The sequence below is a fragment of the Petromyzon marinus genome, chromosome 10 (assembly GCF_048934315.1).
Source record: "Petromyzon marinus isolate PM22_M1 ecotype Great Lakes invasive population chromosome 10, UKy_Petmar_22M1.pri1.0, whole genome shotgun sequence".
In the NCBI taxonomy this organism is placed as follows: domain Eukaryota; kingdom Metazoa; phylum Chordata; class Hyperoartia; order Petromyzontiformes; family Petromyzontidae; genus Petromyzon; species Petromyzon marinus.
Genome location: NC_133676.1, coordinates 12,260,843 through 12,284,931, shown reverse-complemented (window position 1 = coordinate 12,284,931; position 24,089 = coordinate 12,260,843). Strand labels below are relative to the sequence as shown.

Below are 24,089 nucleotides of genomic sequence, written 5' to 3'. Positions count from 1 at the left end.
TTGCCCCCCCCCCCCCCCCTAGTCACACGGCGTCACAAAAAGTCAGACCCCTCCTCAAATATGACGTCACAAAGCACTGCCCCCCCTCAAAAATAAAACATGCTTCAAATCGCTTTAAACTATTGTCATTGTAGTGCTTATTTAATGTGGCGCTGCACTCTGATGTTGTAGGAGAAAACATTTATTAAAAAGTCTATTTAATTAAGTAGAACGTGTTGTCTATATTTATTTAAAGTTGCGCATTTTGATGTGTCGTCACATTTCTCATCCCCCCCCCCCTCGTCACACATCGTCACAAATGTCTGACCCCCCCTCCTAGGTTCGTGACGTCATTTATGTACGGCCCCTTACGTCTTCTGGCTAACAAGTGACGTCACTGAATATCACGTGTTTCACAATCATGAATAAAATGTGGTAAAAAAATAAGCACAAAGGAAAGCTTGCAAAAGTTGAAATATAATTGTATTTAAATTTGTTCATTACATTACAACTTAAAAGCCATTGGTTTTAAAAGCGCTACCTAAAACATATAAAACCAAGAATGACTCATGCCAGCTTGAACATGCAAATGCTGAAACATTGCCTTGCTTGAACATTTCAAGAACGCGTCACCGTTATTACCGTTACATTACAGCACATCATCTCTCTCGTCAGGGTGGGCAGTTTGTACAAGGAGCAGTAAAACAGTTTTGGTAAAGTGTGATTTGAAAAAAGAGGGAATCGCACAACTTGACTTCTCAATGTAGTATCCCATATCAATGCAATATTCGATGAATAATTTTGTCTCGCCCCCTTGCTTAAGGTCTCCCCCACGCAGTATTGGCCACACTGGTCAGTGTGAGTTGGTGGGATGTGGGGGCATGACCGGTTCAGACATAACTTGCCACTGAAGTTATCCATGGCCAGTGTCGCTGGTCCTTCCTCCCTCCCTGGCGTGATCATAACGAGAAGACATGTCGGCAAAAAAAAAGCATTCAGGGACCATATATGTTATTCGATGTTGTGTTCGTGTCTCTCTCCGCATCACGCGGTTGGTCGAGATGACTGGACAACTTGACGAGTGGGTCTTGTAACGGCAACACTTTATTCAAGTGCTCTCCTGGGTAGCTTTAGCATCTCTGCAAACGGTGACCAAGAGCCACCACAGCCCACACGCCACAAAACACCACGCTATTCAATCACACAGTCGCTCGCCGAGCCAGCACTGAACAGCCCCCGTACATGAACCCCACACAACAGCAGTCCGGGCGTGGTCCAATGTGCACGTGTGGCCTAGGGTCCAATCCTTGAGTCACTACTGCACCGCATGAAAGGTGCAGACGCCTCATGAAACGGCAGGATGTAACACAGAACAGCAACTTGTGACTGCCAGAGTGCAAAACACTGCCCCGTGCACAATCACATGTGCGATTCACTGTAGACAAGTCCACGCCGGTTACACCAGCAATCAAACTTAGGCCTTTGGGTTCGAGGTGTAGTATACTAATTGTACCCTATACCCACAGTTAATTTGTGCAACAAACATGGGTATGTAATGTTTACTTTGTGAGCTAGTTCCCATTACAGTATTGTGTTCTCAAAATGTTTTGCCTGTTTTTTGTGGATGTAGTATTGCCAAATGACACGCGTGCACACTACATATCAAGGCTACAAAACCGACATCTTAACGCACGACATAACTTTAACTCTTCCATCTCCTGGTGTTTTGCATTATCAACCTTTTGTTTTTTTACAAAAATCCACTTTTGGCAGCCGCAATCGACAGAAGAGCAACACATCCATGCAGGGAAAAGCCACTTAACAGGATACAGCAAGGCTTCCCACCGTGTTCCATGCCAAAAACGTGACCAATATTTATGACCTGCCTAGCAGCGGTTGTTCTGGCTGTGCCTTCGAGTATGCGTCGCTAACACAAGGACAATGTTTTTGTGGTCTCAAGACACGCGTACCAGTGAATGACGTGTGAAGACAATTTATGGGCATATATTAAATTTGTGTGGTATGATTAGAGGCTAGGTTGTAACCCACTGAAGATTAAAACCAATATTTTTATTTCATTTTGGTGGGGATCAATCACCCTTTGCCACCTCGAAAAGTCACACTTTGGAAGGACAGTCCTCAATCTTACCTTGGGAGCCTGATCAAGTTAATATTTCCATGAAAGCTAACTGCAGCATGGCCTTCAATTACCATATAAATGCAATGGTGGCGGTTGCCCCAGCATATCTCTTTTCTTAAAAATCCTGGTTATATCCACAAAGACCAAATTTATTCCATAGTAACAAAACAAAAACACCAATTAAAACTACCGAATATCACAAGCCAATTGTCGAGAGGACAATCCAACACCACAGTAGTCACCATACAGCACAGCACCAAACTGCGTGGTGTTTCTGCGTAGGATGGAGACACAGCGAACAGGAAGTCAGAACTGTTCTGCAGGCTGTTAAATTCGGGAGTACTATTTTTGACATAATTTTTTCGCTGGGGTCCCCCCACCCCAAAAACACTGTCGTGTACAGGACACGGTAGAGCCCCCCCCCCCCCCCCCCACCATGTTATTGAGGACACACTGTATTGGCCACCTGCATGTGTATGTTAGAGATGCATGCGCGCCACAACCCAGCCTGCAGATAAAACTGAACTCCGGGCAAGATTCGCATTGCGTGCCATTTATAAATTGACCTCATTCACATTCTAAAACTTTCCAATACAGTTAGCGGTTCTTGCATAAGACAAACACAAAATATAATACTATTTAAAATAAAAATGTGCACGTAGTCATCTAAAAGATAGCAATTACATACTGTATATTTGTAATACATCGGCATGCGCCTCACATTGTTTAAATGGTTCATGAAATAGACTGCGCCTCTTTCGGAATGTAACTTACGAGACGTCACATCCACTGCAGTTGGGACATCTAGGGCTCCAAAGCCTTTTTTCCATGGCTATAGGCGAGAGTGGCCTTTTAAAATAATTTTAAACGAGTAAACAGACAGCATATTAATTCACGCAAAGGGTACAGGTGCAGCCCAGAAATTGCTTGCTCACACCACTGCTGGGAGAAGGGTGTCTATGGGGAGCTCGAGAGAGCCCATCCAAAGGGCATTTGGACTACTTTCCCATGCTGACCAGATATTTTGAAATAGGTGAAAGTACGTAAACTTTACCCCACTACACGTGGCCTACTGATTGACTGTGGTGTACCCATTTATACTGCTGGGTGGACAGAGGCAATTGAATAAACTTGTCCATTGTTGAAACTGCCGCGCTGGGAAATGGAACCAGTGATCTCTCTGTATTGTAAGTCCAGTGTTTACCATTACAGCATCCCACATGATTTAGGACAATTATAATTATTCAGAATATCATCCCAATGTGATTGGCAAAATGAGTACCATCTAGTGCATCCACTCAGTGGAAGTAAGGCAGTGTTTGTCCTTTGAATAAACACTGTGATGTAGAATTTCTACCACCTGCTCAGAACCGCCAATGGAGATAAGCCTCACCTAATACTCAAATGGATACTTTCATTTGACTTGATATATGAATATATGTCATTTAACAGCACGAACGTTAATAATTAGTGACGTTAGCCTAATGATGAGATGAACGATGACTTAAGTTTATAAAACAAATAAAAAAACACACAGGACCGTGATAACAAACCAATTTGGGTTCACAAACCTTGACACGTGCACACGCCACGTTCCTTCAATTAACGCCAGTCAACCGACAGTTAAACGGGGAGGGGGGGGGCAACCGCCCTTACCCTCCTCACACCTCCGCCACTCAGACCAAACACCGCCGCCCACACGCCAGCGCTCAGCAACTCCAACATGACAAAGCTACCCCAATGTTCCGGGCGGGAGCACAGCGGTGGTGAAGGCAGTGGATGGGGTTGGGAGTATTGGACCGAGGGCTCAGCGAGAGCTCCCGATGAGAGCCTCATCCATGAGGTCGATGGCAATGACCTCTGGAGATGTGGGCGTGGCCTGGACGCTCCCCGGCAGGGCCTGGTCGTAAACGGCCGGCGATTTTGACGATCCCATGCCGGTGGTGATTGAGTCGGCGCCAGACTTGGCGAGCTCTTTCCTGTGCTTGCCCTTGCCGTGCTGCCGCTCCGCTGATGGAAAGCCCCCGATGAGAATCACGCTGTCGTCCTCCGAGCTGGGGCTGTCGCTGCCGATGTTGCCTCCACCGCTGCCCATAGAGCCGCCGCCCAGCGAGTGGCTCAGCCCGCTCGCCTGCTGGCTCCTCGACAGACCTCCACCGCCACCGCCGCTCACTTGCGAGTTCGAGTCTCCGGCTGCACACGACGCTGGCGGCTCGGCCGCCTTGGGCGTGGAGGAGGCAGACACGGGAGTTGGCACGCGGGTCACACCCGAGCCCGTTACATCGTGGCCCCAGCCGCCCTGGGCAGACGCTGACAGTCGGGACGGCCCCGTGTCATCCCCTTTTGAAACGGAAATGCCGCCGCCACCCCCGCCGCCGCTGCCGCCAGCCGTCACCAACTTGTGCTTGAAGTTGGCGGGAGATGAGCCACCGCCTTCGCTCCTGCCCACTCCGCCGATTGCGGCCGAAGCGGGGCTGCTCCGCGCCTCGTCGGGTCTCGCTCTGGGGCCGTCCTGTGGTGCACCGCCGACCTTGGTGTCTCGATCACGCTTGCACGCCTCGTCAAATGCTGCTTGCTGCTGCGGGTGAGATTTTGGTGGGCCGGACTGGCCCGCGCCAGGGCCCTGCATCCGCTCACGAGGCGGGGGCTGCACCACCTCGTCGCCATGGCCCGTAGTTGACACCTTGTGGTTGAGTTTGTCGATAACGGCCGTCAGGGATGACCTGTGGCTCGGCGAGCGGCCTGTTTTCGACGGGAGCGAGGAGACGGAACCTGGCGCCGACACGGTAGGGCTGGACACCTTGAAGCCAGGAGCCGGCCCTCCGGAGCCAGCTCTTGATGCAGACATTGATCCCGGCCCGGACCCTGATAGGCCGTGGCCCGAGGATGAACCAGAGACGCCGCCCTGGACGTTGCGCGGGTGAGACGGCCCCATCTTGTAGCCACGGAAGTGGCTGCCCATGCCGCCAGAGCCGCCGCCGGACATGGGGGGGCCTCCGCTTCCCGGTGTCTTCAGCTTCATGGGGGGCGGCGCGCCCGGCGGACCCTTCACCATGTGCTGTCGGTCGGCGGCCGAGCCTGGCACCAACCTTGAGTGCGATGGCGAGCCGCTAGGCTTGCTGCTCAGGCCCGAGGCGAGGGGAGGGGGTTTTGGCGGAGTCTTGATTCGGATAGTGTTGTTATGCACGGGGCGCGTCACATGCGGCTGCGACGACACGCCGGACTTCTGGAAACCTCCACTGCCCCCACTGGTGCCGCCGCTGTTGGTGCCACTACTTCCGTGCGTAGACCAGGGTTTGAGCATGGGTGCCCCAGAAGAAGAGCCGGTCTTGTTGTTCTTTATCTTGCCTACAAACTGAGTGCTCTGGCGGCTCGGAGACGCGACCACGGACGCCGAAGATGAGCTCTTCCCCGTGGCTGTAAGCGATGAACCTACACTACCACCTCCGCCGCTACCACCCCCACCTCCTCCACTACCCCCTCCCCCACTGCTGCCGCTGCTACTACTTTGCCCTCCGAGCGTCACCTTCTTGGTGGACACCTGGATGGTGATCTTCAAGGGTGCGGTGGAGGCGGGCGGTGTTTGCGATCGAACGTGATGCGACACGGAGGACGACGACCCCCCCGAGGAGGCAAGGCTGGATCCTAACCTCCACTCGCCGTCTCCGCGGTCACGCTTCTTCTTCTTGGGCGGCTTGTCCTTGCGCGGCCTCTCCGAAGGGTCACGCTCCCGCTTGACGCCCTTGGGCGTGTCGTCCCGCTCACGCTCGCCGCGCTGCTCCCTGTCGCGGGCGGGGCCCGACGCCCCCGCGACCTTCACCGACGCCACCTCCACGGTGCTGAAGAGCGGGAACGCCGACTGCATGTATTCCGCCACGCTTGTCGGGGCCCCCAAGCCACCGCTACCACTGCCGCCCCCTCCCCCAATCTTCCCGGCAGCCTGCCCCGGTGTCTCGGAGCTCTCCGTCTCCGCCCGCGCGCGGCTGCCCGCGACGTCCGCCGCGAAGGGCGCCTGCTCGCCGCCGGACGCTCCGGGAAACGGCGTGTACGGGTCCACGCCCTGGCCTGCCTTGCCGGCCTTGGGCTGGAGATTTCCCTCCATGAGGAGGTCGGGGAGGCTGTCGTCGCTGTCCGGCGTGAACACGTTGGCGTTGAGCGGCGAGTCGAAGTCGGCCATGGCCGTGCTGGACGGCACGCCGAACAGCAGCTCTGGGTCGACGGGAGAGCCGCAGGGGTCGTCGGCGAGGCTGGGCCGCCGCCCCCCGGGCCCCACGCCACCCCCGCCCTCTGGCCCGCCCATCCCGCTCTGCTGCCCGCCATGCGGCCACTGGATCTCCGACAGGATGCTGCCCAGGTCCTGCTCAAGGATGCTGCTCGCGTCGGATGCCACGTGAACGTGGCCGAGCATCCCATGGTGGTGCGACTGCTGCGCAGAGCCCGGAAGATGCTGCTGCTGCTGCAGGCTGGGTGGCTGCATCTGAGGAGGCAGCGGAGGAGGGGCGCCCATGGGGGAGCCCTCCAGCACGCCGCTGCCGCCGATAACGGGGCACTCGTCACCCTCGACAGCCGACAGCTCCTTCTGGAACTCGTCCTCGCTCTGCGGGTCGCGCGGAGACTTGGACGAGCGCTTCTTCTTGCGAGGCTTCCAGTGCAGCGGCGGGGATGACGAGTCCACCCCCATGCCGCCAGCACCACCACCGTGGTGATGGTGGTGGTGCTGCTGCTGGTGGTGATGGTGGTGGTAAGGCGTGTGCTGATGCAGCTGACCGTGGTGGTGCATCTGCCCACCTCCTGCTCCTCCCCCTCCACCGCCACCCCCATACATCACGGACGTTGCCATCGTGGACGAGGCCGCGGAGGATGGCGCAGACGCAGGCGCCGCGAGCAGCAAGGTCGACCCCTCCCCGGCGGGTGAGTCGCGCAGCAGTGTCATAAGCATGGGATGCGCTTTGGTGCTGGATGGCGACGCTAGCGCCGTCGGGGTCACCGGCGTCGTCGGCGTCTGTGAGGCTGGCCCACCCGCGCCGGGCGGCCCCAAAGAGCCGCCCGACACGGTCACGCCGGCGCCACCACCGCCGCTGCCGTGCGCGCCCGGAATCAGCAGACTGGTGAGGATGGGATTCTGCGCCACCTTGCAGAACTCCGAGTCGAGGTGGTGGGACGCACCGCCCAGGTTCCCCACCGAGAAGGCCGCGGCGGCCGGGGAGGAGAGGCCCACGCCGTGCTGCTGCGCCGCCGCCGCCGACGACGAGAGGCCAGCCGCGGTGCCGGCGGCCTGCCCGTCGCCGTACGCAGTGCCGCCCAGGCCGTCCTGCACCTGTGCGAAGGCGGCAGCCGCCGTGAGATGCGCCCGCTGCTGCTGGTGGTGGCGCTGCGCGTCGGCGGGCGGCGCCGCCGTCGCCGCCGCTGCCGCGGGGTGGCTGCGGTGCAACTCCTCGAGGGTGGCGTCGAGGTTGGAGGCGAGGGCGGCGAGAGCGCGCCGCGTCTCCGCCGTGTTGCTGGGCCGCGCGGGGTTCACGGGCGCCGTCTCCGCTTTCTTGTAGACGGCGCGCATCGTCACGGGGAGCGACGCGCAGCTGGCGGGTCGTGGGAATGGGGAGAGGCGGAGGGGAAACGGAGACGGCACTGTGTAATCGCGGTAAATTAGCACATAAGCCGGCATCAAGGTTAGAGGGGTGTTGGGTGCCCAGCCGTGAGTAGTGATAATAATTTGGGCTGCCGCATTACAATTTTTCACCACGTAAAGTTATACAATATCAGTTTTCACAACAAGACAATGATCGTGATATCAGTTTCGTGTATTGTTGTATATGTGCGTTGAATTTTTATTTAACTGTTTTTGCACTTTGCTGTACTTCCAGTGTGAGTAATAATCACAATGTTTTGCTACAAGATACGGTGATCAATGATTTATATCGTACAACACTTTGTAGTATCGCCAGATCACAGATACCCTTATATTAATGCCCATTATTTATCCACGAAAGCCTCAATGACTTTCAAGATTTTTTTGTTTCCGGGGACTACTGCATTGGGATATTTGGAAAATTCCTTTCTCAGGAATATTTTGCACGTCGGAGGAAACCGGAGCACCACGCACGAAAAAGTGTAACACATGAATCCGCGACATTTATTTCTTGTACTGCCATCTACTGGCTATATCAAAGCCCAGCGGGTTTGGTGTCAACTGAGAGACAGCCATCAGAGGGAACGCATCCAATAAGGAATCACGACGGCTTGGGGAGGCCTTCATCTAGCAATGGATTAATCATGGCCGACTATGACGACAACAAGAGGGTGCAGCAACACAGCAGGGCGCTTACCGCTGCACCACACGGGAGAGGTAGTCGTCAGTGCAGAAGGGCCCATCGGCGGGGCTGGTGAACAGCTTGGCGCTGACCTGCGCCTCTTCGGACACCTCAACGAGCACTGCAGCCGTTCCAGCCGCCACACACACACACACACACGCGCGACACCACAACAACTCTGTTCACACCGGGTGAAAGCCCACCGGGCACTTCAACCAAGGATCCTCGCAAAAGAAAAGCCTGCCCTGCGAGGACAAAACTGGACACGAATGGGTGGCACGCGAGGCCGTCACCAACAATGCACCCTCGGAATGCAGAATCTTTATTTATATTGGAAAATCCAATGAGCTATAAAGCTCTTGTGCACAGATGTCGGGTAAGGGCGGGTAAGAAAGTTACAACAACAAACAATACAAAAACATGATAGGAGTATAGGAAAGGTAAAAAAAATCACTTAAAATATTACAAATAAAACTTAAACTAATTTTTATCTTACCAGGTAAAGCACACTGGGCTATTCGCTTATTTTTTGAGAAGCGATCTAGATATTAAAAATGAGGGGGGCGGTGCAGACGAGGAAGGGTGGGACTCACCGCTGAGCAGCGTGTCATGCTTGGGGTGCTGGAAGGAGACGGTGAAGGACGTGTGGGTGAGTGGGTTCACCTCAAACTGGATCCGCCCCGACAACTCTTCTGGGGAGAAAAGAAAAAGGAAGTGTAAGTGTCATCGTCAGCCACCCTCCATCCACATGGGGGTTGTTTGACCATACATCACCACGCTGGTAAATTGCAGGTTTGTGGAGGACGGGGTGGGGGGTGGGGGGGTCCATAACCGATTCAGATATCACTCGCCACTGTAGCCGGCGTGCTAACCACTGCGCTCGCTTTTCCCCACGACATAAAATACAAGCCACAATTCAACTCACCGACAATGGCTTTTGGAACCTATACTGCCGTGCTGCCTCATACGGATGTAATGACGCCTGATCAATCAGATGCGGTGGGTGTGAACGTGGCACACACACACACACACACGCCCGAATCCGCGAACCCGCTCGCTCACCTCCACAGCGGGGTGCAGCGTCCCCGCGCATGCAGGACGCGAGCAGCGCGTTGTAGAGCGCCTGGCGCCGCACTGCTGCCAGCACGGCGGGGACCTGGCTCGGGTGAACGAAGGGGATCTTGGCGACCAGGACCCCCCGCGTCTCAGGGGCCACTACCCCTCCAAGGTCTGCCGTCGCCGTGGCTCCCTCCATCCCCACGTTCAGGAAGTAGTCGTGTTTCTGGTCTGGCAGGGTCTTCACAGAGGGGAAAAACGATCGAACCGAAATTAAATCAATGTTGGGTAGAAAATGAACATCAGAATCATTATGCATTATTTATACCGCGCCTCCCATGCAGTGCATCTCTAGGTGCCAGGAAAAATAATGCGGTATGAACGATGCACCCAACAAACAAGAATAAACAAAGTTGAAAACCTAAACTGTGCCTGAGACTACTCTCTTTTTTGTCCACTTATTTTGGGTTGTTCATACACTAACCGAAAGCATTCTGCAAGTGCGAAGTGGTCTCCTATCCAACTACCCAAGTGCAAGGTGAGCGGTTGACCGCGTCCCACGTACCCCACCGGGGCCCACGTGCACCGGGGACGTGCGGTGAGACTCACCACGGTGTGGTAGCTGGCATCTCCTGCGCCGCCGCTCGCATTCGAGTCGGCGGTGCTGCCGCCGCTGGGCACCTTGTCGAGTGCACAGCGGCGGATGAGCACAAACATGTGGTCCCTCTCCCCAACGGGGTCCACGTTCACACCTGCGATGGACCAAGGGCAGGGTCAGTTACCTCTGTGATGAGAGGGGAATTCCCACTGTCTGTGAAATTTCATGAAACTGTTTCTCGTCCAAGCTGATGTGGGCACTGGTAGCGAAATCGATTTTCCAAGTTTATTTGTGAAAATTACTCCTTTTATCAACACGGTTATCCGTTGATGTGTGGATATTAGATTGACTTTATCCAGGGTTGGGGAACCTCTTCCTCAAGGAAAAAAATGTACTTTAAAATACGTTTGGCAGGCCACACATTAATCAGAGTATCGTATAATGCAGCCTCGGATAAGAGGAATTCAATTGTAATACCCCCAGTACTGCAGATACGCAGCATCAATCTTGGGTACGGTGTCTCGGGTGCAGTGCCGTGTGTCTGCAGTGTGGACCTGTGAGCAACTGCAGCTGCTTCACGGTGGCCTCAGACACCGGCACAGGCGCCGGGAACTTCAGGAAGAAGCAGCCGGGCAGCTCGACGCTGTTGGCCTGCGAGACGCTCGCGAACTGCGGTGTTCTGCACCACGTTGAGTCGCATAGACACGAGGTGGAAGGTGGAGAAGTGATGGACATGGTGCAAAGGGGGACAGGGCAGGGAGAGGTAATTGGAATGGCAGGGGAGTGTACAGAAGTGGGACAACAATCGGAGAAAAGACAGGATAGAAAGACAGCACACGCAACGATGGGGAGATGTTCACCTCGGGGGGTAAAGAAATCAGGAGAGGGGGAACGTGAGTGAGGGCGGCATTGCAGGGAGAGGAGAGAGAGCACACTTTCTGTCATCATCACACTGTACTATGCCACATGAACACACAAATACACATGCAGGTGTGGCCTAGAAAATTGCTCTGGAGGTAAAAAATGCAAGTGTTATTGGCACAGAAATAAGAATGTTCAGCCAAGGTAATTAATTAGTCGGCTGTGATAACACTCAGTGCTCAAGTGAGCTGTGAGCACGCACGAGCGAGCTCTGCCTGTGCATTTAGCATAAGGCACATTCACCCAATGGCCTGGTAATGCTATTATTATGGTTATTTATTTAACACGGCAGGGCCATCTTCTGGCTTATTAATTTCACATTTTATTGTCAATTACACCCAAAACTGTAGGCTAGAGTAATTGAGTGTGCAGAAAGCATCACCGCTTACCCTGGTCAAAACTGGGAAGGGAATGACCAGGTGGCTCAGGATCGGAGCAATGGGCTGGTACCACTGTGGTTCGAATCCAGATGCCAGTAATTAAACCCGATTCTCAATTGCGGCAAGATGATGGTCTCAGCCTGGCCACCGATGATTGCAAAAACAACCATCGTTTTACATTTGAATTTGCACTTATTTTGCCTTAAGTTCTGCACTCAATTTATCCATAGATTATAGTTCATTGCTGATAAAATGTCCAATAAATGAGCCTCTGTGTTATCAGCCAGAAGAATTTTAAAGCAACAGCTTGATTGACAGGCAACTCACACTCTTTACGGGGAATATAAAAGGCGTGACGCTTGTGTGCATAAAGAAGCCTAATGAAGAAACTTTATAAATAGTTACGTGACGTCATCGTATGGGGCCGCTCTCTCACACAGGAAGGTGCACTGCTAGCTGCAGAGTTGAAAATAAGTGCTTTATCCTCTTGTGGACAAATTGGCGACAACGCACTTGTATAATAATGTATTTCTCAAACATACTACTGCTGGTTTAACACGTAGGCTTTCGCGACCAATATTATTCATAATAAAGGTTTTTTGGGTTAGATCGCGTTTATTTATAAATGTGTCATAACCCTCCACCACCCGACACGGCCAATCAGCACTAAAGACGCATTACCTAAACTATCAACAGAAGGTGTATATCGGATTAATTGTTCATGTGGCAGCTGCTACATTGGGCAGACGGGACGTAACATCAGCGTAAGACTAAAAGAACATCAGAGAAATATTAAATTATCTCAAACACAACTGTCGGCAGTGGCGGAACATGCTTGTCAACAAGGACACTCAATTGATTTTGACAATGTTGCAGTGGTGTGTAAAACTAATTATTACTGGCAAAGACTAATTAGAGAATCCATTGAAATTGAGAGGAACAAGAATAACTTTAATCGCTCTGACAGCTACCGGCTTAGTGCGGCCTGGAAGCGTATTATTAAATAATACACATTACATTTTGATTTAAAGAATTACTAATCTACAACTCATTACTAATCATAACCAATGACTGATTACTAATCGATTATATAATTACATTACCCCCCCCTCCGCCTCTAATCACTGCACCTGATGAGTTAAGTGATGACGTCACCCTGCTGCTCTATATAAAACCGGGAGCAAGCGAGGGCTTTACCATTCTGGCGAATTGCCCGATGATGCTGGAAGTATTTACCAGCGAAACGTCGTACTCAAACTGTAAATGTGGATTAACTCTTCAACACACCGGTGGGCTGAAGTAGTGAATTATTTGTCTTTTGTCAACGTGACACTTTTTTTGCTGATTGGCCGTGTCGGGTGGTGGAGGGTTACGACACATTTATAAATAAACGCGATCTAACCCAAAAAAACCTTTATTATGAATACTACTGCTGCTCCTCCTGCCGGAAACCCAGGTGCAATGTCGGGTAGATGGGAGGTGCGTGGTGCCACGTGCTCACCCTTTGTCGTCTGTGGCCCTGGTGCCGACGATGAGCGGTGCGATGGGCAGCCGGTGCGTCCCGCTCACTCCCTCCACGGCCACCGTCACGCCCAACCCCAGCGAGCGGGGAACTACAGCATGGGAGGAGGGAGGAGGTTGAGGATGCATGCACAGAGAAATGCGCAGGTGGACGCAAACAAAGGCATGGACAAATGCGTACTCGTACGCAAAAACAAAAAACGAAAATAAAGTACCCAGACACTGGGAAACATACATGCAAACACAAACATGTGGATATACAAGCAGAAGCACACACATGTACTCAAACTCAGGCACGTGTTTATCCAAACACGAGTACATACGTACGAAAGCACACATATGGGGCACGTACATATTGAAATACAAATGGACACAAAAACATAGAAACGTACGCTTACGTACCCAAAGACAAATACACAAGAAAGCAAACACAAGTATCCCCAAACAGAAATACAAATATGCAAGCACAAACACTGATACATGAGTAAACACACACATGAACTGTACCGCTATTAAACAGTCCCCTAGGTGCACGTCCCACCTATTTGCACAGCATACAGAGGCCTTGTGAATCCTAACCACATTGTACTGACCATTGTCATCTGTGAGGGTAAGCATTCCACCCGTCTTCTCATCCAGGAGGTCGTAGGGAGACACGTAATACTTGAGGGTCATCAGGTTCTCTGCAACAGCATTGGCCGGCGATCAAACACAACAGAGAACATAGGCTGGGCAAAACTTGGAATAAAGAGCTCGAGAAGAAGCCGATTTTTTCTCACAGTGTACCCCCGTGAGTCCCATTGTCTCTCTATGCAATGGGACTCACGGAAGGTTATTTTTACCATGTTTCACCACACTGGTGAAGGGAGTGCCCAGGACCAGTTTAGGTATCACACGCCACTCGTGTTAGCCGTGGCCAGGAATCGACCTCAGCTTTCGACGGGTTCATAATGTAATGCGCTAATCATCGAGCCACCGTTTCACCGGATGGTCTAAGAGTTAATATAAAGAGCCTTTAAGAAAAACACAGCATGGGGCGAAAAAAAACGTGTGCAACTTGAAATGTTTCGAGGTGGGCAGGCGTGGATGAGCGTGAGATGGTGTCAAGGCCAAGCGGGGCACACTCACCGCCGCTCCTGGGAGAGACAAATCCAACGTTGCCATGCAGGATTGCCTCGACTGTTTCGGCGTTCGTCGCCAGTCTGCAGCAACAAGAGCAGCAAAAGCGTGACGCGTGTGCACGCACACACAGATACACGTCTAGGCTCAGTGGCACAGCACAACCGCCCACCCCTTGCGTGTGTCAACCACACTGAGCAGCTCGGCAAATTTTTATTCCAGCTCCGGCCAAGAGCGCGTCTTCGTATGAGCGCAAAGCAAAGACTTGGCGCAATTAATTTCGAGAATTCATCGATTGTCGTTTCAAAGGATGTCATTTGGTGTTCGGGAATTCTCAGTACGCAAGTAGACAAATTGTTAGGCACTTAACAATTTAAAGTATTAGGGCGAGAGTATATAATTTTATCAACGTAAGAATCGATTGTAGTACTTACAATTTATACAAATTATATAGGAGTGATATGCAAACGTTACATTAAAACTAATGGGGTAAATTTACTGATTTAACGAGATATAATAAATTATAATACATTAGAAAAGTACCAAAAAATCCTCGATTTTTTAATAGAGAAAAAATACATCGTTACTTGTCGGGAATAAATAATCACAAGTTAACATATATCGATGCAAGGCATGAAACATGCATAAAAGAGATGCTAACAGATGCGGTCAATACACATAAAAAGATTCACAAAAACACACAAAGATATGATCACTGGCGTGAAATGCAGACATGATTCATCACACCACATGCACAAGAGCATCACAGACCGCATACCAACATACACAATCAGACAATCGCAGGAGATAACAGCCTTCCGTGAGCAAACACAGGACTAGAAATAAACACTGCACCAGTGCAATATATTTGGAATCGAACATGATTCACCCATGGAATCGTTTGGATGCGTATTCGCCAGCATTGTATAGGCATGTAACAATTCGAAGGCTTCTTAGTGTTTCGGGATCGTAATTTTATTCAATAATTAATTCCTTTCTGTCTTGTTTTTGTCCACAGGCCTATACTGATGAATTTTAGTTCTGTATTGCTTGTACATTTATATATGCCCATTAAGGTAAATGTAACGTTAGCATTTAAAATGTATATAATTTGCATACATCGTGAATCATTAATTCTCATATATACAATTAAATGTGTATATAATGAGCATACACATCGATTTTAAGTGACACATTGTAGCATGCATACCACAGAGACCCCACCCCCCCATTAACCTTTAACAAACTGTTTTGTGGTACTGACAATACCACCCCCTCTAAGTGCTGTGCAGAAAAGGAGGGGGGCGGTGTGGTCTGCACCACGTCCTGCTGCCTTTGTTTCCCCAGTGCTGATATTCGTACACCTACCACAAAGACCTAGACCCCCATTAGAGCATTTGACAGGCCGTTGTGGCAAGAGCTGTGAGCGGACTTATGACGCCGGCAAGGTAAATGTGGGAGTGGATGGCCAACACCACGCCCGGCCGCCTTTGTCTTCCCCGTGCTGATGTTTTCGCATCGCATAAACACGTGTACGCATGCACACAAAGTGTATTAGACGGCAAGAATTATAGATCAGCCTTTCAGCAGCAAACACATTGTCGTAAAATCACAACATCATAAAATCACACATTCGCACTGCATGGCATGAAACTGGGGTGGATGTCGAGAAGAGACCCACTTGTACCACTGTGCCATCTTGAACAGGTCGAGCTCCAGGGACTGCAGAGCGAGGTACATTTTGTTTTTGAGATCGCTGCAACAAAGGACACACGGTCACATGCACAGAGGCTGTCCAGTAAATAATAATAGACCTGGCAATCGTCACATACCAGACTGCTTGTGTTTCATTTTCATACAAAATATGGACAAATGCTATTTCACCGAAGTGTACACAAAACATTCAGGCATTAAATTGGCCAAACATCCCATTACAGGATGCACCCCGAAACGAGAAAAGTTCATATTCGGTAAGGTTCTTCTCAATAATTAAGTTTCTGTTTTCAAATAGGATTAAATAATGTGTGTGTATGTGGTGTGCAAACTTACCTGTCACCTGGTAAATTGTAGAGGTTGGCCAAGGCATCCAGGTGTTGGGAAAACTCTTCAAAGTTTCCTTCGCTGTAAGAGAGTAGTTTTTCGAGATTTTTGCTCCCCACAGAGAACTCGGTCCGCTGTGGCCAGTCCGGCCTGTGGTGGTGTGCCTTGGTGTCTAAATCTTTGTAGTCATTTTTGTATTACTTTAGTATGAATACATGTTAATTTATATTCATGTTGTTTTTTCTGACTTTATGTGAATGACGAAAACACACAAATTTGCCCGTCTTCTCATTGAAAATAGGTAAATTTCTAAATATCACTGTCCTGGGCACAAAAGCAAAGTTTGTGGGGAATAATAACCATTTTCTGTACTTTTGAGGCATAGGCAATTAGGAAATAACACTTACTACTCAGGAACAAAAAGAATAAAAAATGTGTTACACAGTGTTATCGCTGTGCACTTGCGTTCAGGACCGACTTGCATTGAAAAGGAAAATAGGTGTGCATCTACACGTAATTCTTAAAGCTTGTCCTGATAACTAGGTCCATTCCAACAGTCCATCACATTGGCAAACAGCTACAGTTGAATCTGTGAAAACGCTCCCAATATTTGCATTGTGCAGAGTTATGCAGATTAGTATTTGCACATTTTATACTTATATATATGCATCTCTTCTTAAGTTCTCTGCATAAGGGCTGGTTCTTGGTTCAAGTTCCCTCAATCCTGTCCTACCTTGTGCTTTCAAGCAGCGTCTTTCCTTGTCTACCTCTTAGCCTTTTGCCCAGCATCTTTCATCCTAAAGATTCCTTCAGCAAGCTCTCCTCTCTAACAATATGCCCACTTCAGATCTTATCATCTCCGAATTGTTCCACTGGGACTTCTCACCTGCTATTAAACTTCTACCTTTCTTGAATCATCTGCATTATCCTCATAGGACCTTTTCAGCAAGCCTTCTCCGGAATTGTTACAATTTAACTTCCAGCTAGAAATCCTTCAGAAAGCCTTCCCCTGTAACAATATCACCATTCCAGATCTCTTGCTTTGTCTGAATTATTCCAGTTAGACGTCTGTCCTTTTGAACCCGCTTTAGAACTTCCTCTTTACTCTTTCCATTTAACACGACACCCATATATTTGCAACGGTCTCCAGGAAATGAACATGCAAATGCTCACCGTAGGATTTTAGTAAGGCCCGGGCAGCTCTGGGTATATACAGAGGGTTGTAGAGGAGTCCCCAGCGTCAGGGCAGCAATCAAGCGGAAACAAAAACAGAAGTTAGTTTTAGATCTTTTTTTTTTATGTGGCAGAGTGGCTTGCTCATGTCAAAGAGAAACTGACTGTTGACAATCTGCATATAACTGGTGACAACTACATATCGGAATATGTAAAGGTTAAGAAGCAGTGCTGCAATTTCACTTATGCTTCTGCTGGCAGGAGGGCTTCCCTGAGGGAGCTCTAGAGAGCCCCTATTGAGGGCACTGTCTCCTCTCATAGGAAGGTATAGCACATTCAAAACGAGCTTTGATATCCAAATACCAATATTGCTCTTTGCTGCACCTTAATCACGACTGCCCACCAGGTCACTTAAGATTTACTTACACGTTCCAAAGTTCAAACCTCGTGAAGACGGAGGCGACGTTAACTTCACAACTCTGCGGCATCGCTTAAGCGAGGCTTAAGTTGTAATGATGTTACACGCTTACGTAATCAGAATCAGAATCAGTATTTATTAATAATGGAGGAATCCGATGAGCTATAAAGCTCTTTTTCACAGATGTCCAGTCGGGGCGGGTAGGAATATTACAACAACAAACAATACAGAAACATGATTGGAGTGCAAAGTATAGGAAAGGTAAACACAACAAGTGTTTACACCGGGTGGCTACCGGCACCTCAACCAAGGATCCTCGCAAAAGAAAAACCGGCCCTACAAGGAGAAAACTGGACACGGATGATGGCACGCGAGGCCGCCAGCAACAATGTACCCTCGGAATGCAGAATTCAAAATCAGAATTATATTCATACTGGAGGAATTCGATGACCTATAAAGCTCTTTTTCACAGATGTCCAGTAGGGGCGGGTAAGAACATTACAACAACAAATTATACAAGAACATGAGTGCAAAGTATAGGAAAGGTAAACGTATATACGAATTAAACTAAACTATTTTTTTTTTATCTTACCACGTAAAGCCCACTTCGGTATTAACTTATTTTTCTGAAGCGACTTGGCCACAAATGATAGCTCAACGAAGTGGCTTATCATGAGGAAATTTATAGCAACAAAATAATCTAAATAATCTCAATGCGTGTTTCTAAACGTGGAGGACCTGGAGAGAAAAAATTCCACGCGAGCGCGGACTCCAATTCAGTGTGAATGCAGCCGTTTTGCTTGACTGCGCTGGGGTCTGGCCCCGGCTTCTGCTAAAGCAGAGAGAAGTGCGCGTGGATCGGGGCCGCTCACCACTGGGTTCTCTCCGTGGTGAGCCACCTTGACGTCGGCCACGGCGCCGGCGCCGTCCGCGTGTATCACCATATAGAACATGTCAGACGACACGTAGCACTCGTAGTTCGACGGGTTGCAGTGCCAGCTCAGCCTGGCGGGGAGGGTCAAATGGAGGCCGATCGCACAAGTGACAAACAGGTGAAACCAGCACGCAGGCCAGGTCAGAAGATGCCGGGCAGTAAAGTCCATTCCTCGACGGTTCAAATGGATCATTGCACTCCGGACAAGTTAACTGTTTTGTCTATGTAAAAATTAATTATTTTTAATGAAGGAAAAGCTATGAGCATTATTATTTTAGGGTAATTAATTCAGTGAAGGTAGAACAAATGAGATGTTAGGTAGAAATTATACAGTCTAGACAACTTTATTATCGCATTCAATCGTGACCCAAAATCATGATGTCATTAAAATACTGGCTATTCTTTACCACCAAGTGAATCGTTACATGCCTAGAAAAAGTGTCTGTAGAACAGGCAATTTTGACAGGTATATGTTTTGCAACCATGTAAGTTACACTCGTTATGAACTGCATCCCTGGGTCTTAAGCGATATTCACTCGAGAGCAGACCGAACAAAGCAAACAACAAAGTACGACTGACAAGGGTGAGGGCTGTTGTTGTGTAAAGGTGAGGAATGTTACCTGTGCTCACGGGCGATGACCTCTAGTCTGCTCACCATGGCAGAGTGTGATGTAACTGGATAACACAAATGTCAGTTTAGTTTCAGCACCAAATCGTTTTCATTTTGAATCGTCAGCCATGATTAATCTTCCACTGGATGACGGTCTCCACAACCCGTCACATGTATGTATGTTTCTAGAGCTCCTTTTGCACCATACATAGCAAACCGTGATAACAGGAGGTGCGGTGCAACCGTCCTCCGAACACATTGTAGAAAATCTATTCTCATATGCATGATTCCACTGGTGTATCATGAGCAGAAGTGTCAGTTCTGATTAAATAATCTACGCATTATTGCATGCTTAATTTATTTAAAGCACTCTATATTACGATCAATATGATGAGGATATTTCATATCTGAACAAAGATGAATGGATTCCAGCTCCTGACTTCTTGCTTTGTTTACAGTAGGATTGAGGAACACTTTTCCGGAGGACTGTAAAGGCCTCTGAAGTACCGGTGGTGGACCACACATGAACATGTGCTGCAGCGTCATCCAATAATAACACTAAAAATAACGTGCATGTGGACCAACGATAAACAGGTCCTTGCAGTGACAGAAGTGCCTGAGCGTGATAAAATTAGAAACACGTGTTGTTGTCAAATATTCCCTACTCGTACCTTAGTGCAGCTAAGAAGATTGCAAGTGCTGTAAAAATATTGTTGCGGGACGTTTAGAACTTTTGTATGTATGTTGAACCTCCTTCCCACCGTACGTAGCCAACCGTGCTAATCGGAGGTGTGGACCTCATTTGAAGTAAATTCGAACCCTTGTCTCACGAGCAAAACACTCACTCTGCTGAGGTATCAACCTGCAAGTTTGTGTGACAGTGATGCTGACAGGTTTCAATTACATTTGTTTAAACAGGTAGGAACTCAAGAGATAAGGATTGCCTCATTTGCAACGGTGACCTGGGTCACAAAGAGTGACAAAAGCCAAACAAATACAAATCAAGTACAGCAATGAAGCAATAATAATCGGAGTAAAAACAACTATATTAATTAAGACATATAAAAAATTGCACGAACATGAATCAACATTACATAATACATTCCCTGGAATGTACGCCGATCAGTTAAATAAAAAAAGTTTCAGAAGTATTTGCCAACAAATAAGTATAGATGTCAAATGCACTTTAAAGTGAAGTTATAAAGAATTGACAGCTTAGAATAAACTTGTGATTCAAAGAAGGACATTTTTGAAGTGATGGAATTCCAGGTGTTTAGGGCATGAACAGAGAATTAATGAGAACCATGTGAGTTATATTTCCATGGTACAGTGCAATTTAGTGGTGTGGGACAGACAGCCACTTTTACCTTTGAGTGCCTTTTGTACAGTCTGCAGGCAACGGAGTACACGCTGCTGACTGTCATTGCCCGGTCGGCGCTCCTGCACAGAGCACATTGGATACATGCGTGCAAGCACGACAACAGGATGTTACGCGTCACTGCTCAAAGCGTATTACTTATTCATATACTCATTTGCAGCCAGCCTAGCAAGATCATTACAGCCATGAGTGCACCCAGGATCGCTGGTGAGAATATTTGTTAGTGTATTAATTGAGGTTGCAAGGTGCATCAGGGGTCACTGATATCCTGGGTTCGAATCTGGGTTTCCACACACCCAAAAATAACCTGGGTTTAGTTATGTGACACAATGTCCCAAGGCTATTCTCTGACACAAGGTGGTGAAGTGAGATTCAAATTGAAATTCCTTCATCTCACAACAGCATGCCAATGAAAAGACAATTGTAATATCATGGGAGAAAAAAGATCAAGACATTTTAAGAAAAAGAATAACACAGCCTGAATGATGAGTCAGGGCGTGTGACCGCACCATCGCCTGGCGCACCATCTTGATGGTGTCTCCCCAGGGCCTCGGCTGGGCGTGCTTGGCTCTCAGACGCTCCATCAGTGCGTTGAGCTGCGTCGCCTTCATCTCTTCTGGAAAAAAAAAACCGGTGACAGACGTAAGAGGTCTTTGCCAAAGCTTCAACCGAAATGTGGCTGCGATAAACATAACGTCGCTTCACATTCACAGTACAATGCTGAGTTTATAGCATCTGCGTGTGACCATATGCCAAAATGGTGTAAAAAAAACCACTGTGCATATTTATTGTGGCAGAATTAGCGAGTAGACAGCACAGATGGTTGAAGGAATAGTCACAGTTTAGAATATGGGAGCAGAAGAGGCAATGATTGCTGAACTCGTGGGATGGATTCAACCACACTCAGCGCATAGATATGTCGTTGCGGAGTAAAGGCTCAAAACGTAGAGCAACCAAAAACAGCACTCTGGACGGTGAAACGGATGAGATAATGTTTCTTGAATTGAGCAAGGTAGCATAAGAACTTGGGAAGAGAGACAATAGAAGGCAATTCGAACGTTGTAAAGTGCAAGGAAAGGATGCAGAAAGAGGAGTGTTATTGAAATGCAGTGTGGATAAGATGAAACAGTAAGACCGAGTTAGTCAACGTGGCTGTAGGAATCTGAGTGAAGTTCAAGGGAACAGCAACCACGGCAGCAGTGATAACAGAGTGATTATGTTGTAACTGACTGGCAGTGAGTGACGGTAGTGAATCGGCCAGTATTGGATCATCAAAAATCCTGAAAGCTTTCCATTGAATTAAATCAATTACAGCGAGGTAGGAAGTGAGTGCGACACCCCCCAGATATGTATATGATGCATTTCAAGGGGACTTGTATTTTTTTCAGGACTGTTTTTTTCACAGAAAACCAGTGTGCTTCATGGATGGCATGAGAGCCGAATACATTACTCAACTCGTCTAGTGCAGTGATATTCCAGAATGAGACATAATTTAATAATAAGGCGGCCTATGGCCACCTTATAATAGCTCCTGCGGAGGGCTTTGAGTGCTTCGTGTCTCGCCCGTCGCCCCCACTGATGTCTCCCCCTCCCCGCCGCCCCATGTGTACAGATACGACTGAATATATTGTATGTAGGGTGTGTAGGCATATATGCCTACAAAATAATTGGGTTTTTTTGGGGGGGGAGGGGTGGTCCACTTTCTATACATTTGTGATTCAGATTTTCTGAAAGGCTTTCATGATTTAGCTGTGGGACAAACCGAATGCCGGGCTTTTATAATAAACACACGGCATTTCTACACTTTGGGTGGCATTGTTTGATTGTTATCAATAATTACAAACAAATAATTGATGTATTATTAACATTTGGCCAGATTTGTCCCATTAAACATTTTGTTTAATCTTCGGGGTATTGAGAATGATTCCATGTAACTCAGGCCGTCCTTTTAAAAAAAGAAGCCAAGTTGTTTCCTGTGACTCAATTCGTCTATTTCGTCATCCGGTTAAATAAAGGATACTGCCTGAGTCACTGAAGTGTAATGAGTTGCCCGAGTGCCAATAACTCTCAGAATAAGCCAAGTGTTGGGTTCTCACAAAGGCTGCTTTTGACAAATTAATCAAGGCAGTTATCGACAGACCTGTAAAATGTACACATTAGCATAATTGTCATGTCAAAAGCGTCAATGATTTCCAGTTCCAATGAGCGCGGTGAGAATCTAATGTCCTTTTTTTCCAGTCAGTGAGTTAAACTCCACACTCTTACAGCAGGAGTGTTAATAGTACAAATGGAAACTAACGTTGATAATCCACAAAGTGGTATTGATTTCAGCGAATTATGAACTCACGACCTTCTGAGTGGCCGCCGTTCACTATAAGCACTACGTAGCTTGTTACTGAGTACACTCATTGAATGGGAATACAGTACAAAGGTGATGATGAGAAAGTATACATTCGTGTGCTGTATACAAAGAGGCATGTTGAGAACGTTGGAAAACAAACGAGATTAGAGAAGACACGGGCAGGCAAGGCCGGTGGCCGTGGATAAGAGACAACCGAGACGGCAAACATTGGATACGGTGATACGTGGAGAGAGGGGAACGTAACAGGCGGAGACGGAAAACGTGATAAGACTGAGAGGTTAGATTGACATTTGTGACATGACCACGAAGAGACGGAGAGAAAGATATCGGTGCAAAGGAGACAAGAGCTACGAGGGGGGGGACCATATCGAGACAAGGACCAGACAAGGCGGAAGAGAGATAAGGCAGGGAACGTTGGGATACGGATAAAGGGAGGGACGCTGGGATACAGGAAGGCATGGAGATCGGGAACGTGGGAGGAGAACACGACTGGCAATAAACACGGGGAGACGATGAGAGAGGGGAGAGACTACGGGGGCGGAGCGGACGCGCCGTACTAGGAGAGACTCAAAACGAGACGGATAGCCACAGGGGAGAAAGCACATCGCTACAGCGGGAGACGACGCGGGTGGTGGTGGCGGCGGACAACAAGGAGACACCGTACACAAGACATGGAACCCCGAGCGGGCCGCAAGCCTCTCCCCACCACCCACCCCGCCCCCTTCTGCCCGCACCTTCGCCCGCCGCACAACCCGGGTCGCTCCCTGTTCCTCCGCCGCCGCCGTCAGAGGCGCCGCGAACCCCGCCGCCGCCGCCTCCTCCTCCCAGGGAGCCGAGGACCGCGCACACCTCGAGCGAGGCCGCCATGCCGCAGCCGCGCCGTGCCGCGCGACCCCCTCCGCTCGGTAGCGGCGGCCGCGGGCGGCGACGGCGGTGGCGGCGGCGGCGGCCATCTTACGTGGGGAGAGCCGAGGCTCGTTCATGAGGGGAGGGAGGGTGGGTGGGTCAGGGTTGTTGTTTCTCTATTTTGTTTTTGCTCAGGCGGGCATCAAAGGACTCTGTGTAAATGACGGGGACTGAGTGCGTTACAGAATGCTACTTAGTGCAGGCTGTCGTTGTGGATGGAGGAGGGTGGGGGGGCAGAAATAAAAG

At 49.1% G+C, this 24,089-nt stretch overlaps 1 protein-coding gene across 4 annotated transcripts; it reads right to left on the bottom strand.

Moving 5' to 3' along the window:
- Positions 1-444: 444 nt before the first annotated feature.
- On the bottom strand, positions 445-23,866 carry LOC116940880 (uncharacterized). Of its 4 annotated transcripts, none has more exons than XM_032951209.2 (17): positions 23,672-23,866; positions 21,085-21,191; positions 20,565-20,637; positions 19,208-19,262; positions 18,526-18,658; positions 17,236-17,264; positions 16,072-16,143; positions 15,704-15,778; positions 14,032-14,105; positions 13,497-13,586; positions 12,884-12,995; positions 10,636-10,760; positions 10,093-10,235; positions 9,490-9,724; positions 9,021-9,119; positions 8,443-8,548; positions 445-7,695 (listed from the first exon to the last, which is right to left on the bottom strand). In XM_032951209.2, the coding sequence occupies exons 1-17, from the start codon at positions 23,802-23,804 to the stop codon at positions 3,927-3,929; spliced, it is 5,430 nt and encodes a 1,809-aa protein (XP_032807100.2). In that variant the 5' UTR covers positions 23,805-23,866; the 3' UTR covers positions 445-3,926. The 4 variants fall into 4 exon arrangements, with proteins under 4 accessions (XP_032807100.2, XP_032807101.2, XP_032807102.2 ...); XM_032951210.2 differs by having other exon boundaries at positions 9,021-9,116; XM_032951211.2 differs by having other exon boundaries at positions 21,100-21,191.
- Positions 23,867-24,089: the final 223 nt, after the last annotated feature.

Coding starts and splice junctions, on each gene's coding strand:
- LOC116940880 (XM_032951209.2), bottom strand. CDS start 23,804: ATGGCGGCCTCGCTCGAGGTGTGCGCGGTCCTCGGCTCCCTGGGAGGA. Junction 18,659..19,207: donor GTCATCGCCCGTGAGCACAG/GTAACATTCCTC, acceptor CCTCCCCGCCAG/GCTGAGCTGGCACTGCAACC. Junction 14,106..15,703: donor AAGATGGCACAGTGGTACAA/GTGGGTCTCTTC, acceptor TTGTTGCTGCAG/ACTGGCGACGAACGCCGAAA.